This window comes from Leuciscus leuciscus (genome assembly GCF_965113295.1).
Source record: "Leuciscus leuciscus genome assembly, chromosome: 5".
NCBI lineage: Eukaryota > Metazoa > Chordata > Actinopteri > Cypriniformes > Leuciscidae > Leuciscus > Leuciscus leuciscus.
The window spans coordinates 48,574,647-48,586,943 of record NC_138729.1 but is presented as its reverse complement, the minus strand read 5'-3'; the positions used below and the strand labels follow the sequence as shown (position 1 = coordinate 48,586,943).

The window sequence follows — 12,297 nt, the reverse complement described above, 5'->3', positions numbered from 1 at the left end:
ACTTATTCTGGTTAGCATTTAATGAGGTCTTTAGCGCTAAGTTTGTTCTGCATTTGTTAACGGTTCAGGGTCATTAGCTGTATTTCTCTTCCTTTTGAGCTCTTCAGAAACTCATTACCATGCAGATGTGAGGGACATGTTGCGCGGCAGGCGGCTGAAACCCAATTTAAGATGCACAAACACGTTTAATAATGGCAATCTCAAAGAAACGGGTCGTTCCTACAGCTACCGTACATCCGTAATTTTTTGGGGCCTCAAATTACAGGGACAGTAATCATAATTAATGACCCATGAAGCCGTGTTCACACACAGGCAACTTACTTCCAACTGAACAAGTATGTGTAACTGGTGGTATTTTGGCGTCTCTCTATCTGTTCATTGCATTTTTTCCCCAAATGTCTCATTCTTTTCATTCTTTTTATTCCAGACGTGATGCATCTCATACTCCATCCCAAATATTCCACGGCCAAATTCAATTCCAGTGACTCTGTGTCCCAAAACTGCATGTAAAGTCATTATCACATTTGAGCATAAAAAAAAAAAAAAAAAACATCAATAATTTGCATGTTTACTTATTTAGAAGTATTTTTATATCCCATTCGAACCTCAACAGCATAATACAGTGGAGGTGCAGTATCATAAGCATTCAGCATCAGTGACGTGAAATGGAAAATAATGACTTTAGTATGAATGACCATTGGATGAATTCTACAGATGGACTCTCGTCAATCATTTACCTTACAAAAGGCGCCTACAAACACAAACACACACATTATCTCTGGATTGTGTGCAGGGAAACCTCCCTATAAAAGCTCCTCCTGAACGATAAGTACATGACAAACAGAAACTCAACACGGAACTCAGCTGTCAGCTGCCATGAACCTTCAGCGCCTCTCCTCTCTGCTGCTCTGTGTCGGTGAGTTTGGTTTTCTCCATCCTATTCTTGACCCGTCAGCCTAAGTGTTCACACGGGAATGGAAACATTATAACAGCAAAAAAGAAAATTGAATTGTGCTTTCCAGTTCTGAAAACTCCAGTCCTTAAAAATGCATTAAATCATAAAATGTTATGTGTGTGTGAATATATGTCTTAATTATGCTTTGTGGTGAAATATTTAGATTGCTTAAAAATGATTCGTTTTGATTGCAAATTTTTAAATTCCCGAAAGGAAAAATCATGAGAAAGTGTGTGAAACTACAACATGCTCAGTGTAATTTTTTGCCATTTATTTATTTACTTACTTACTTGTATTTGAATTTCACTTTGACTTGACTCTATGATGGTAAACTTCCTCCAAACCTAGCATGAACTCTCTAGCTGAGTGAAGTATAGATAGTGTGTTTATGTCTCCAGACAGGCTGGGCTGTGAGAAATTGATTCGGCTTGTAGTAACATGCCTCTGAATAGCTGTGAGCTCCGGCTTTTCCCATATAGGTGTATGCCAAAATACCAAACATTTTACATCTCGGCTGTCTGTTGTCATGTTCAGCGTCACAAAGCGCTTATTGTTCATTGCAAAGGACAGAGTATTTAGGGCGTCACACTGCTGTGTTAAATATATATATTTAGCTTTCTGAAATAACGTTTAAAAGGTCATCCCGGAACACAATAATAGGTGTGTGTGTGTGTGTGTGTGTGTGTGTGTGTGTGTGTGTGTGTTTCAAGGTGAGGAATTTCTTTGACAATTCAACGTATGATTCCAGTCTGTAGGAGTGTACAGATTTACTCACATTCTCGGTGCAGACTTGTTTGACTGCAGATCATGCTTGTGATAAAAGGGCACATTCGCCACTTTAAAATGTCTGAATGTCATTGAATTACCAAATATCAGAGTGTTCATTAGAAAGAAAGCTAAATATTTGACGACAAAGTTTAAATTGTAAAACTTTTTGTCATACTGGTTGAGACTCTCTTCACATCCTGATAGCGATCGATAATAGAAGCGGTGTAAAAATATTTCTTTTTTACATTTGTCTTCTGTGGAAGTCTCAGGACCAAAAAAATGTTCGTCCAATCATTGCATTTGGTCTGAATGTTCCCCTGAACACCTGCTCATGCAGACGTCGCACGTCATCAGTGCGTTCCATGAGACTATGCAGAGATGTAGGGTGTTTCTCAAACGGAAAGCTGAATCCTAGTGACGCTGCGTCCTTCCTAGTCCAGTCATTCTGAGGCTTGTAGGCTAGAGTCCGCCTCAGCAAATAAACACTAGAATGAGGGGATGATGACGGTAATGTGCATGTGCAAGAGCATGGCTACTTCACACATGTTCCCGCCCACTTCGTCTTGTTTTACAAATCTTTATTGTACAGTGAATGACAACCGACTGCGGTCTCCCAGTGGCTTACATTATTGTCAGTTTAGCGTTAGTGATTAATTTACAGCAAAACAAAAGATAACGTCAATGCTTTAATGTCTGAAAACATTAATTTTGTCTTATATTTCATTATAAACTTAGATAAGCTCAGTACTGACTCCTTTTCCATCAGTTTATTTCCGTGAAATGGAATGTGTGCAAAGGATTGTGGGTGATTTAAGGCAGTGAAGGATACATCCGATGCATCCTTCAAAACAGGGTGAATGAAGGACGCGAAACGAAGGCTGGCTTTCAACACTCTAAAAAATGCTGGGTTGTTTTAACCCAATTTTGGGTCAAATATGGAGTAACCCAACGTTGGGTTAAAAATGCAATTTAAAAATGGACAAACCCAGCCATTGGGTTACATTTTTTAAATTGCATTTTTTAACCCAACGTTGGGTTAGTTAATATTTGACCCAAAATTGGGTTAAAACAACCCAATCCTTCAAATTGAGATGGCCTTCAGCGACATTTGATGACGCGGCAGCCGAGATATGCAGCCTTCCACTTGAGAAACACTCGTAGACAGACAGACAGACGCCTCCTGAACCAAAACAATGAGCTCGTGCTGCGTTCACGTCATGTCATAACCGTAATTACGAGATGGCAACCCGTGACGGTCACGTCCTCAGACTCGGATTTATGCTTTTCTGTGTCAACACTATCAATGGCGAAATTAATCTGCAGCAGTTAGATGCTACAAGAGCTCTGTAAGATGTTTACGTTCATTAGTATTATAATGTTATGTGCTTTTGTTTAAGACGAGTTAGCTTAACACCGTCTCTCATGATGCTTCGCAGACTCTGCTGTGTGCGTTCATGTGTTTTAAAGACGTGTTCATGTGCTTTGGAGACGCTCTGAAGGGAAGGATCTTATGCTCTCAAAGCTAGCTTGCTATTGCTTGCTATTGCTACGGAAATTGCCTACACTACCTTTAATATAGTTGCATGTTAAAGGAATATGCTAATAGTTAATATGATGGAGAACGGAATATGTGCAGTATAAAATAGCGTGCAAAAAATACTAGATCAATTTATTATCAATTATTGCCACACACCCAGGGCAGGTGGAATTTGCTCCTGCAATTTTCAGACAATGGCACCTTAGATTACTAAGAGGACATCTAATGGATCCTTCTTGTTCCTCATCTTTTTGCACGTTATTCCAAACAAAAACATGCCTGTCTTAATCTTTTCATCAAAACTACCCCACCTATGCAACAACGTTACCATGGCTTTAGTTTCAGCCAACAGGTGCTGGCTGTGTTTCAGGATGGGAGTAGTCCTCCATGTTCACATCAGGTCTGACTCCATTCTGCATTATAACGCCCACTTGTCTTGATCCCAATTAGTTCCTGATGGATAAATCCAAGTTCCAGCCTACATTTTTTCTGGCTGACTATCTTGAATTAATAAAACATTACAGAAGGGGTTGCGAACAGCTTAGTAATGGCTTAGTTTTATGTTGTCGTAATTTATTTCTCTAGAATAATCTGACATTAAATGAAGACTTCAGTAGTAATGGATCATTGCTTGATCCTTGCAGAGATCAATATAGCAACCCTTCGATGTTGACGTCAAATAACTTTTTTTGCTGCATTTTTGCCCTTTTTTAACTGGCTGACACTGTAAAAAAAAAAAAAAGATTTTTTGAATCTTTAACTAAAAACAGATTATTGGAGTAGTAATTTTACAAGAAAATACTATTTCAGTCTTTCTACTTCAAAACTTCACATTTAATTCACTGTGTTACTTGCTGTTTCTTTGTGATTGATTGTGATATGTACTAACAATTTCCGAGTGAAAATGGTTTACACCATTTCTTTTCAGTGTAGAAATTAACATGACAAAGACACATATTCAAACCCACATATAATATGCATCCTGCTCAATATGTAGAAGAACTCACACCAACAAGACCACCAGTTTTTCCCACATCATACATGTTATTATACTGTACATTTTAGCATGAATGGATTGCTATATTTAGTTCCTAAACTATTTATTTTGTAAAAAGAACCAGGTAAAAGGTGCCCAAACAAGAAAAGGAGACATAATTGTGTATTGTAGTTGCGGCAGGTGCAATGTTACCTCATATAACCTCAACATTTCCACCCTCTTATGTCTTTCACTCTCATTTTCCCTATCACACACACACATACACAGCTAGTTTGCCCAGTACAATATTCATGGGGTGTTTACAGGATGACTCAACATTAACCGCAACATTAGAAGATTAACCTCAATTTAAAAACCCTAATTGAGGTTAATGTGTCATTGTAATATAATGAAGTGTTTGATCCTGTTATTATTTGCAAACTGGGCCGAAACAGCATTCCTCACACGCACAAAAAAAAAGAAAAAGAAGTTACTACACTTCTAATGTGATATAACAGACTGTGATTCATTTTGTGTGCAGCTTGCAGTGCAGTTTTCACTACAAGAACAGCAGCCGCTCACACATCTGCGCTGGATCATGTGACCGTGATGTCATCATCAGGGGAGGGGCTTCAGAGTGCCGTGGGTGAAGATTTGGAATCTGATGACGATCAGGATCCATCAGGAATGTTCAATGATCCGTCTTTGTTTAAAGGTACACTATGTAACTTTTTTTGTCTGACTTACCCTGATTCACTATGGTAAGCCTATTATAAGTGTTTATATTTTTTAAAGTTTTTGTGGGAAAATACGTAGGCCTACAGTACATACGTCACTCGCCCGTGTGTGTGTCTCGTCACACCCATAAATAGAGAAAAGTTGCTCAGGCTACTTTGACACATGGAGTCCTACCACTAAATCTCAAATCTCTGGGGAATTACCCATTTTAAAAAACGGGTTTCATAAACATCATTTCATAATGAAACAAGAATCAACATTGACTTGACTTTTCGGAGATGCCGAGCACTTTGGAATTTATTATTTGGAATTTATAAATTTATTTTCAAGGAAGTAGCTTGTTGATTAACGGGTAAAGACACAGTACCGTCGTCAGGTTGAGATCCTTTCCATCTAAACTGGTTATATCTCTTAAGCCTGTGATTGTTTTATGAGCAGTATGATAACCATATTCATCCACACAGTCACGCAGAGCCGAAACACAACCAAATCAATGTTCTTCTGCAAAATCAATCCATGTTTTCAACCGCTAGAGGGCCAGAAGTTACATATTGTACCATAAAGGTCAATTTACTTGTGAAAATCTCCCACAGACGTCAATTAATCTTAGATTAAGCTAATTATAATTACTACCCGAACTTTTGGGATTTTAATAAGGACATTAAATGCATCATCTATGAACCACAAAGGTACACATACACAGTTTTATTATAATAACAATTACTGGGTGAATCTCACTAAAAGTATAATCTGTTCATATTTTACTCAAAAAAAAAAGAAGACAAAAAAAAGGAAAATATAGATTGCACACTCAGTACCAGTCCCTTTATCAATTTCAGCAATACTGCATTAATGGCATTTAAAAAAATATATAAATTCATTTATTTCCAATGCAAATGAGTAAAGTAAAGTTCTATAATACAAACTTAAATTAATTGCACGCAATACAATAAAATGTTGTGACAGAACGTTGAAGAATTGTGCTGCACTTGCTTAAATGAATTCAATAAATTGATCAAGCAGCAAGTGTAGAGATATTTGGTGAAAAATTTATCTTTTAATTAAATAAATAAAAAGTATAGAAAGCAAATATTCTCACACACATCAAAGTCTCTCATGCATCTTATGTCTTTCAGTAGCCGAAGTCAGTAGAGACGAGCAGAATCAAAAGCGGTCCGGGCGCAAAAAGAACAAAGGACGAAAAAAGAATAAAAATATCACTCCTGTCCAGCCGAATCACACATCCAGTCAGAGGAGCCACAGCACCACCGCTGACCCCTGCCTGACCTCTCACGTGGACTACTGTATCCACGGCCACTGCACGTACCTGCACGGCCTGAGAGAGCCCGTCTGTGTGTGAGTGACACACACAACATCTCACACACGTGCACTCAGAGGGTTCAAATAATGAATATCAGGCAAATGTTGGATTCAGTTTGTGTAAAGTATTGAATGTATGATTGTTTCAGATGTAAGAGAGGTTATGACGGAGAACGCTGTGGGATCCAGCTCCTTGAGACGTCCCGGGACGAGAGCAGCACTGAAACGACCCACACCGCGCTCGTCATCATGGCTGTCGTCCTGTCAATCATCAGCTGTCTAGCTATCCTGGTTATGGTCTGCGTGCAGTAAGTACGCACTACATACAGAATACACTTGCTAAATATTCAATACACCCACCCACACACACACACACACACACACACACACACACACACGCACACACACTCATTCATTTACACTCACAAAACACGCCTGGGATATAATAGGCACCTATTGTGACAGATTTATACACCAGCAGTTTGGACACACCTACCCATTCTATATCATTATTATTGTAAATCATACTAAGCCATCAAAACTATGAGATAACACAAATGGAAGTCTGGAAATGATGTAGCGACCAAACCGTGGGAAACAAATCTCTCTTATAGCCTGTTTGAGCTTCTACTTTATCTAGAGTCCAGATCTGCTCATACTGGATATTCATAAAGCAACTTTGCGTGGTGTATCCTGGGAGGCTTTCGGAGGAATTCACATGTATTCTGGACACTTTATGATGCTTTTCTTTCTCCACTGTCCAGTCCATCTAATCCATTTAAAAAAAATTATTTCATTGAAAATGTTATTTTTGTGAAGAAATTCATAGGCGATGTTAGCAAGCACTATTTATATTTGTCTATTAAATTCATTTCAAGCATTTACGCGAAAGCCTGTGCATCAAAAGGTTTTTTATATGTTAGGAATGCAGTGACCCAGTCGTTCCTATTAAGACCAGGACCCCAACATGACAATATTACAGTAATGAAGTCCTCTGAGGTCATTTTCACTACATTACAACTGAGACGCTAGATGGCACCAGGATGTATGTATTATATATAAAACAAGAGAGCGCTCATTAAAGGGATAGTTCACCCAAAAGTGACAATTCAGTCATTATTTACTCACCCTCATGTTATTCCAAACCTTTCGTTCATCTTCGGAACACAAATGACGATCTTTTTGATGAAATCTGAGAGCTTTCTGTCCCTCCATTGACAGCTACGCAACTACCACTATGACACTTCAAAAAGTTCATAAAGAGATATATATATATGTGATAAAAAGCCTCAATTCAATCTGTTCATCATATAAAGTGATCAAGTCTCTTCAGAAAATTTGGACTAAACCACTCAATTCATACGGATTAGTTTTTCAATCTCTTTATGGTAGTTGTGTAGCTGTCAATCATCAGCAGACTTTGTTGCGTGAACGCGCATGGGAGATTGATGTGGTAAATTAATATGCTTTTTTTGCAAAAACAAACCACTTGCGTTGCTTCATAAAACTGAGGTTAAAGGGGTGGTTGATTATGATTTCACTTTTCTAACTTTAGTTAGTGTGTAATGTTGCTGTTTGAGCATAAACAACATCTGCAAAGTTACAACGCTCAAAGTTCAAAGCAAAGGGAGATATTTGCTTTTAAATAAATTTTTTTTATAAGGACTACAACATACGGCTGGTAGGGACTACACAAGCTTCCACCCGGGTTAGTGACATCACCAACCCTAACATTTACATAAACCCCTCCCCCGGAACACGATTTATAGATTATCAAGACAGAATATGCTAATCAATGATTAGAAGATAAGTACACATAAGCTACATAAATTCATCAATTAACCATTCAGAAATCTTTTGTTGCTTCTACATGTTGTCACTTCTTCTCGAGTCTCTCCTTCATTGTCTGAATCCGGTCTGAACATAAAAGGCTAAACGTTTTTGAAATTTTCAGTGCATGTGTGTGTGAGGTAAAATTACACAAACTGTTGAAGCTCCGCCCTCTGTGCCGGGAGCTGCAGCTCATTTGCATTTAAAGGGACAGACACAAAAACGATGCGTTTTTGCTCACCCTCAAAAAGTGACAACTTTAACATGCTACTGTATATAAAAATATCTGTGGGGTATTTTGAGCTAAAACTTCACATACACACTCTGGGGACATCAGAGACTTATTTTACATCTTGTGAAAAGGGCATTATACCACCCTGGAGTCACATGGATTACTTTAATGATATTAATACCTTTCTGGGGCTTGAAAGTGGCAGTTGCGTAGCTGTCAATGGAGGGACAGAAAGCTCTCAGATTTCATCAAAAATATCTTAATTTGTGTTCTGAAGATGAACGAAAGTCTTACGGGCTTGGAACGACATGAGGGTGAGTAATATGACGTCAAAACCCAGAAGACTAATTCGCCCCTGGTTCCCTCAAGATTTTCCTATGGCGTTTTTCAATTTATGAGTAAAATAAAGCCTGTGGTAATAGGTTGACGATATATGGACGTTTTGTTTTAAAACGTAAATTACACACACCACCAACACTGAAAACGCAAATTGCAGTTATGTTTATTTTTTAAAAAGTATGTTTCTAATAAGTTACTAGATAAGACAGTTTGGGCTTTGGGGTGTGAGTGTGTGCAGTTTACGTTCCTGAGCGATTCTGTGATTGACCAGTCAGATTTTTGTGAATGTAAATTCACCATACAAGAAGAAATAACAACATTAAAATATTCCTACATTCAACTATCCTCAAGTACATTGGGAAGCAATTACATCATTATTAAATAAGAGCTAAGAAGTAAGTAGATTTGTGTATTCTGGAGAACTGTGTACTAAATGTATTTAGTGTTGATTTGTTGTTATATTCCAGCTATAGAACACATCATCGCTTTCAAGCGGCTTTCCTGAGCTCCACTAACGAGAGAGAGAAACTAGAGAAGAAGAACATTATGGTGTGAAGAGAAAGTAAGTTTTTAAATGTGAAATAGACTCAATGTTATGGTTTCTCTATTATATTCAGGTCTCTAGTTATGGCTGTTGTCCCTTCTTAAAGGGATAGTTCACCCAAAAATGAAAATTCGGTTTTCATTTCATTTGCTCGCCCTCAATTTGTTTAAAACCTGTATGAGTTTCTTTCTTCTGTTGAACATAAAGAAAGATATTTTGAAGAATGTTGGCAATCAAACAGTTGATGGACCCCATTGACTTCCATAGTAGGAAACAAAGTGGAAGTCAATGGCTACCGCCGTCAACTGTTTGATTGCCAACATTCTTCAAAATATTTTTCTTTGTGTTCAACAGAAGAAAGAAACTCATACAGGTTTAGCACAACTTGAGGGCGAGCAAATGATGACAGAATTTGAATTTTTGGGTGAACTATCCAGGTGTAGTAGGCTATACCATTAAAACATCTACAAACCCCAATTTCACTTTATTTGTTTTGATCGGTGTGTTGTTTATGGAAAATTGTTTTTGTTTCAGGTAGAAGTCACACTGATGTCACTGGTGTGGATTGCACTACAGATATTATGCACATAAGGTGCGTCTCAATTCGCACACTTGTACTTGTTGCCGTTTTGTAGTATAAACAGTGCGAGTAGCGTGTATGCACTAAAAAAAATAAAAAAAAAATTGAACAAGTGGACTTTAAATACCTGGATGAAGCACTTAATTAACCCAAAAAAACCGATGTGTGGAATGTTGGACACTCAACTGTCGAAGCTTTAATAAGACTCAGATGTTGAATGATAAAATAACCATATAAAATCCATACACTACTTGGCTGAGTACATAGTGCATAAGTACATAGTGTATAAGTGCATAGTGTATAGTGCGTCATTTGGTACGCAACTAGAATAACATAATAAACCCTATTGTAACTTATTGTTTTTACCTATTTATTAACAAATATAATATCCTTAGTATTTGTGTATATTTTGATAATAAAGTAATGTGTATTTGATATGCGATATTTATGTACACGTATGAAATAAAGGACACTCTCATAAGATGTGTATCTTTCTTTCAGTCTTCTTTCCTTCCTTCTTTCCTTCCTTTTTTCTTTCTGTGAGTTATTATATAAAACATAAACCCCCAGTCCCAGACTAAAATGCATGTTTGAGCTGTTTTAACTGAAAGCAATATCTTAAAATATGTCAGTGTCATTGTTTTGTCTCAAGATGCACACCAGTAATGTTTAGTTTTTTTCTTTCAAAGGCACATTTATTAAAGCTACTTAAATGCTCTAATTGAACTAAGGCCTAATCCTGGCTTAATCTGAGCTCTGTCTGTGAAACCGGGCCATTATGTCAGAAAAGTGAAGAGACATTTCTTATATCAATAAGTGTTAATTAACAGATGAAAGCTGACATCCTTAAGCCCGCTCAGGTGGAGTCTCGAACGCCTCTCCCTGCAATTTCTTTCTCCCAATCATTTTTAATCCTTATGAGAACTGATGTTTCATAACATAATGGAAGATAATATTGTACAAAAATAAAAGCAGATCATTGTGGAAGTGAGATTGTTTGATCCGCTCGGCCCTCTTAGGTGTACAGGCAAAACAGGTTAGCCTTGGGCAGAGCAAGTGTAGATATATTCACTCAATCAGTCAGTCATCTATAGAGGCACAAACCAGGAGGAGAAGAGCAATGAATTAATGCTGCAACCACTAAATGTAATCACTTTAAAGTCTTTCCATGCGAACAGGGAATGTTCACAGAACTCTGGCTAACGTTCTGGCATTAAGGTTCTCTCAGTTATGGACAAACTGTCTTCCAGTAACGTTAATAGAACATTCATTCAATGTTACGTGGTCTCTCTTTAATAACATTTGTAAGACTGAAAATACTGGTTGAGGCCTGGTCTATGAGACAAAAGGGCCCTGCTGGCTAATTAACATTCAACCTCCCCATACAACCTCACTTCCTCTCAGAAACAACTAAGAACTCACACAAGAACATGGTTTAATGTGAATGTTTATCATTGACTGTTATGTTTTTGGTGTCATTTGAAACAGATATCTCATATCCAGATAGATCAAATAAAAGGAAATAAGGTCTATAGAAGTTTAGAGAAAACTGGTTCAGAGATAAGGCCAGATAAGGCCACCCCTCTTTTGTTGGATAGAAGCCATTTGAGGGTGGTCTCCCCCATCCCCCATGTCACCTGGTCAAAGAGGATAAAGGAAGGTGTTCTCCCTCTCTATGGTTCTCTTTTTTGCTGGACTTGAATTGAATAGGTGGTCTCTCCCTTTCCTCCCTCTCTCTCTCTCTCTCTCTCTCTCTCTCTCTCTCTCAGGTACAAGCTGGGTAAGATTATTTGGTGTAACCAATGTATAACCATGTTCTAGATATTTGAATTGATTGTGGAGTTGATCTCTGATATCTGAAATATTAAATTGTTACATGTGATTATTCTAACTGATTTTGACATTGTTCTTAGGAATGGTTAAAAGGAATAGTCAAACAGTCACTCACTTTTAGTGAGGCACAGATATTATTAAAACCTTTCATTTTTTGGAGTCAGATGAAATAACGAGTAAATACATATGATTAATGTATTGCAAATTTAACCAACCAATACTTTGCATGAGTGAGGACAGAACACGTGATGACCTTCCCCGTGTATTGGCGAACCGGCGTTGGACCAATATATTGGGCCTTACATATTATCAAAATGTTAGCACAAAAACTTTACATATACATTGTTAATGGAACATTCTTCTGAAATTATTATAGATGGACCTTTCAGATTTTCAGAGAACATTCAAACATAACGTTTGCAAAACGTTTGATAAAATTGATACAACGTTCACATAACCAAGAAAAAACGTGCTTAAAGCATGATTCTGAGAACATTCAGAAAAAATTTCATCACTTAATGTGTACATTAGCAAAAAGGTCTTAGAACATATAGCAGTAGCTCTTCATAATAGTTTAAAAATATTGCATGCTATAAAACTTAACAGATGATTAGTTGTAAATTCTAATTCAAGTAATTAGAAATG

At 37.4% G+C, this 12,297-nt stretch overlaps 1 protein-coding gene across 2 annotated transcripts; it reads left to right on the top strand.

The window, feature by feature from the left end:
- The first annotated feature begins 601 nt into the window (after positions 1 to 601).
- On the top strand, positions 602 to 10,300 carry areg (amphiregulin). 2 transcript variants are annotated; one of them, XM_082171174.1, is made up of 6 exons: positions 602 to 916; positions 4,778 to 4,951; positions 6,114 to 6,330; positions 6,444 to 6,602; positions 9,163 to 9,257; positions 9,774 to 10,300. In XM_082171174.1, exons 1-5 carry the CDS (start codon positions 877 to 879, stop codon positions 9,248 to 9,250), a joined length of 678 nt encoding a protein of 225 aa, XP_082027300.1. In that variant the 5' UTR covers positions 602 to 876; the 3' UTR covers positions 9,251 to 9,257; positions 9,774 to 10,300. The 2 variants fall into 2 exon arrangements, with proteins under 2 accessions (XP_082027300.1, XP_082027299.1); XM_082171173.1 differs by having other exon boundaries at positions 789 to 916; positions 6,111 to 6,330.
- The last annotated feature ends 1,997 nt before the right edge of the window (positions 10,301 to 12,297 follow it).

What these genes read in the sequence shown, in the direction of transcription:
- areg (XM_082171173.1), top strand. Translation starts at nt 877, where the DNA reads ATGAACCTTCAGCGCCTCTCCTCTCTGCTGCTCTGTGTCG. An exon ending in CTCTCTGCTGCTCTGTGTCG is followed by an intron (nt 917 to 4,777) that starts GTGAGTTTGGTT and finishes TTTTGTGTGCAG; the next exon opens with CTTGCAGTGCAGTTTTCACT. An exon ending in TGATCCGTCTTTGTTTAAAG is followed by an intron (nt 4,952 to 6,110) that starts GTACACTATGTA and finishes TATGTCTTTCAG; the next exon opens with TAGCCGAAGTCAGTAGAGAC.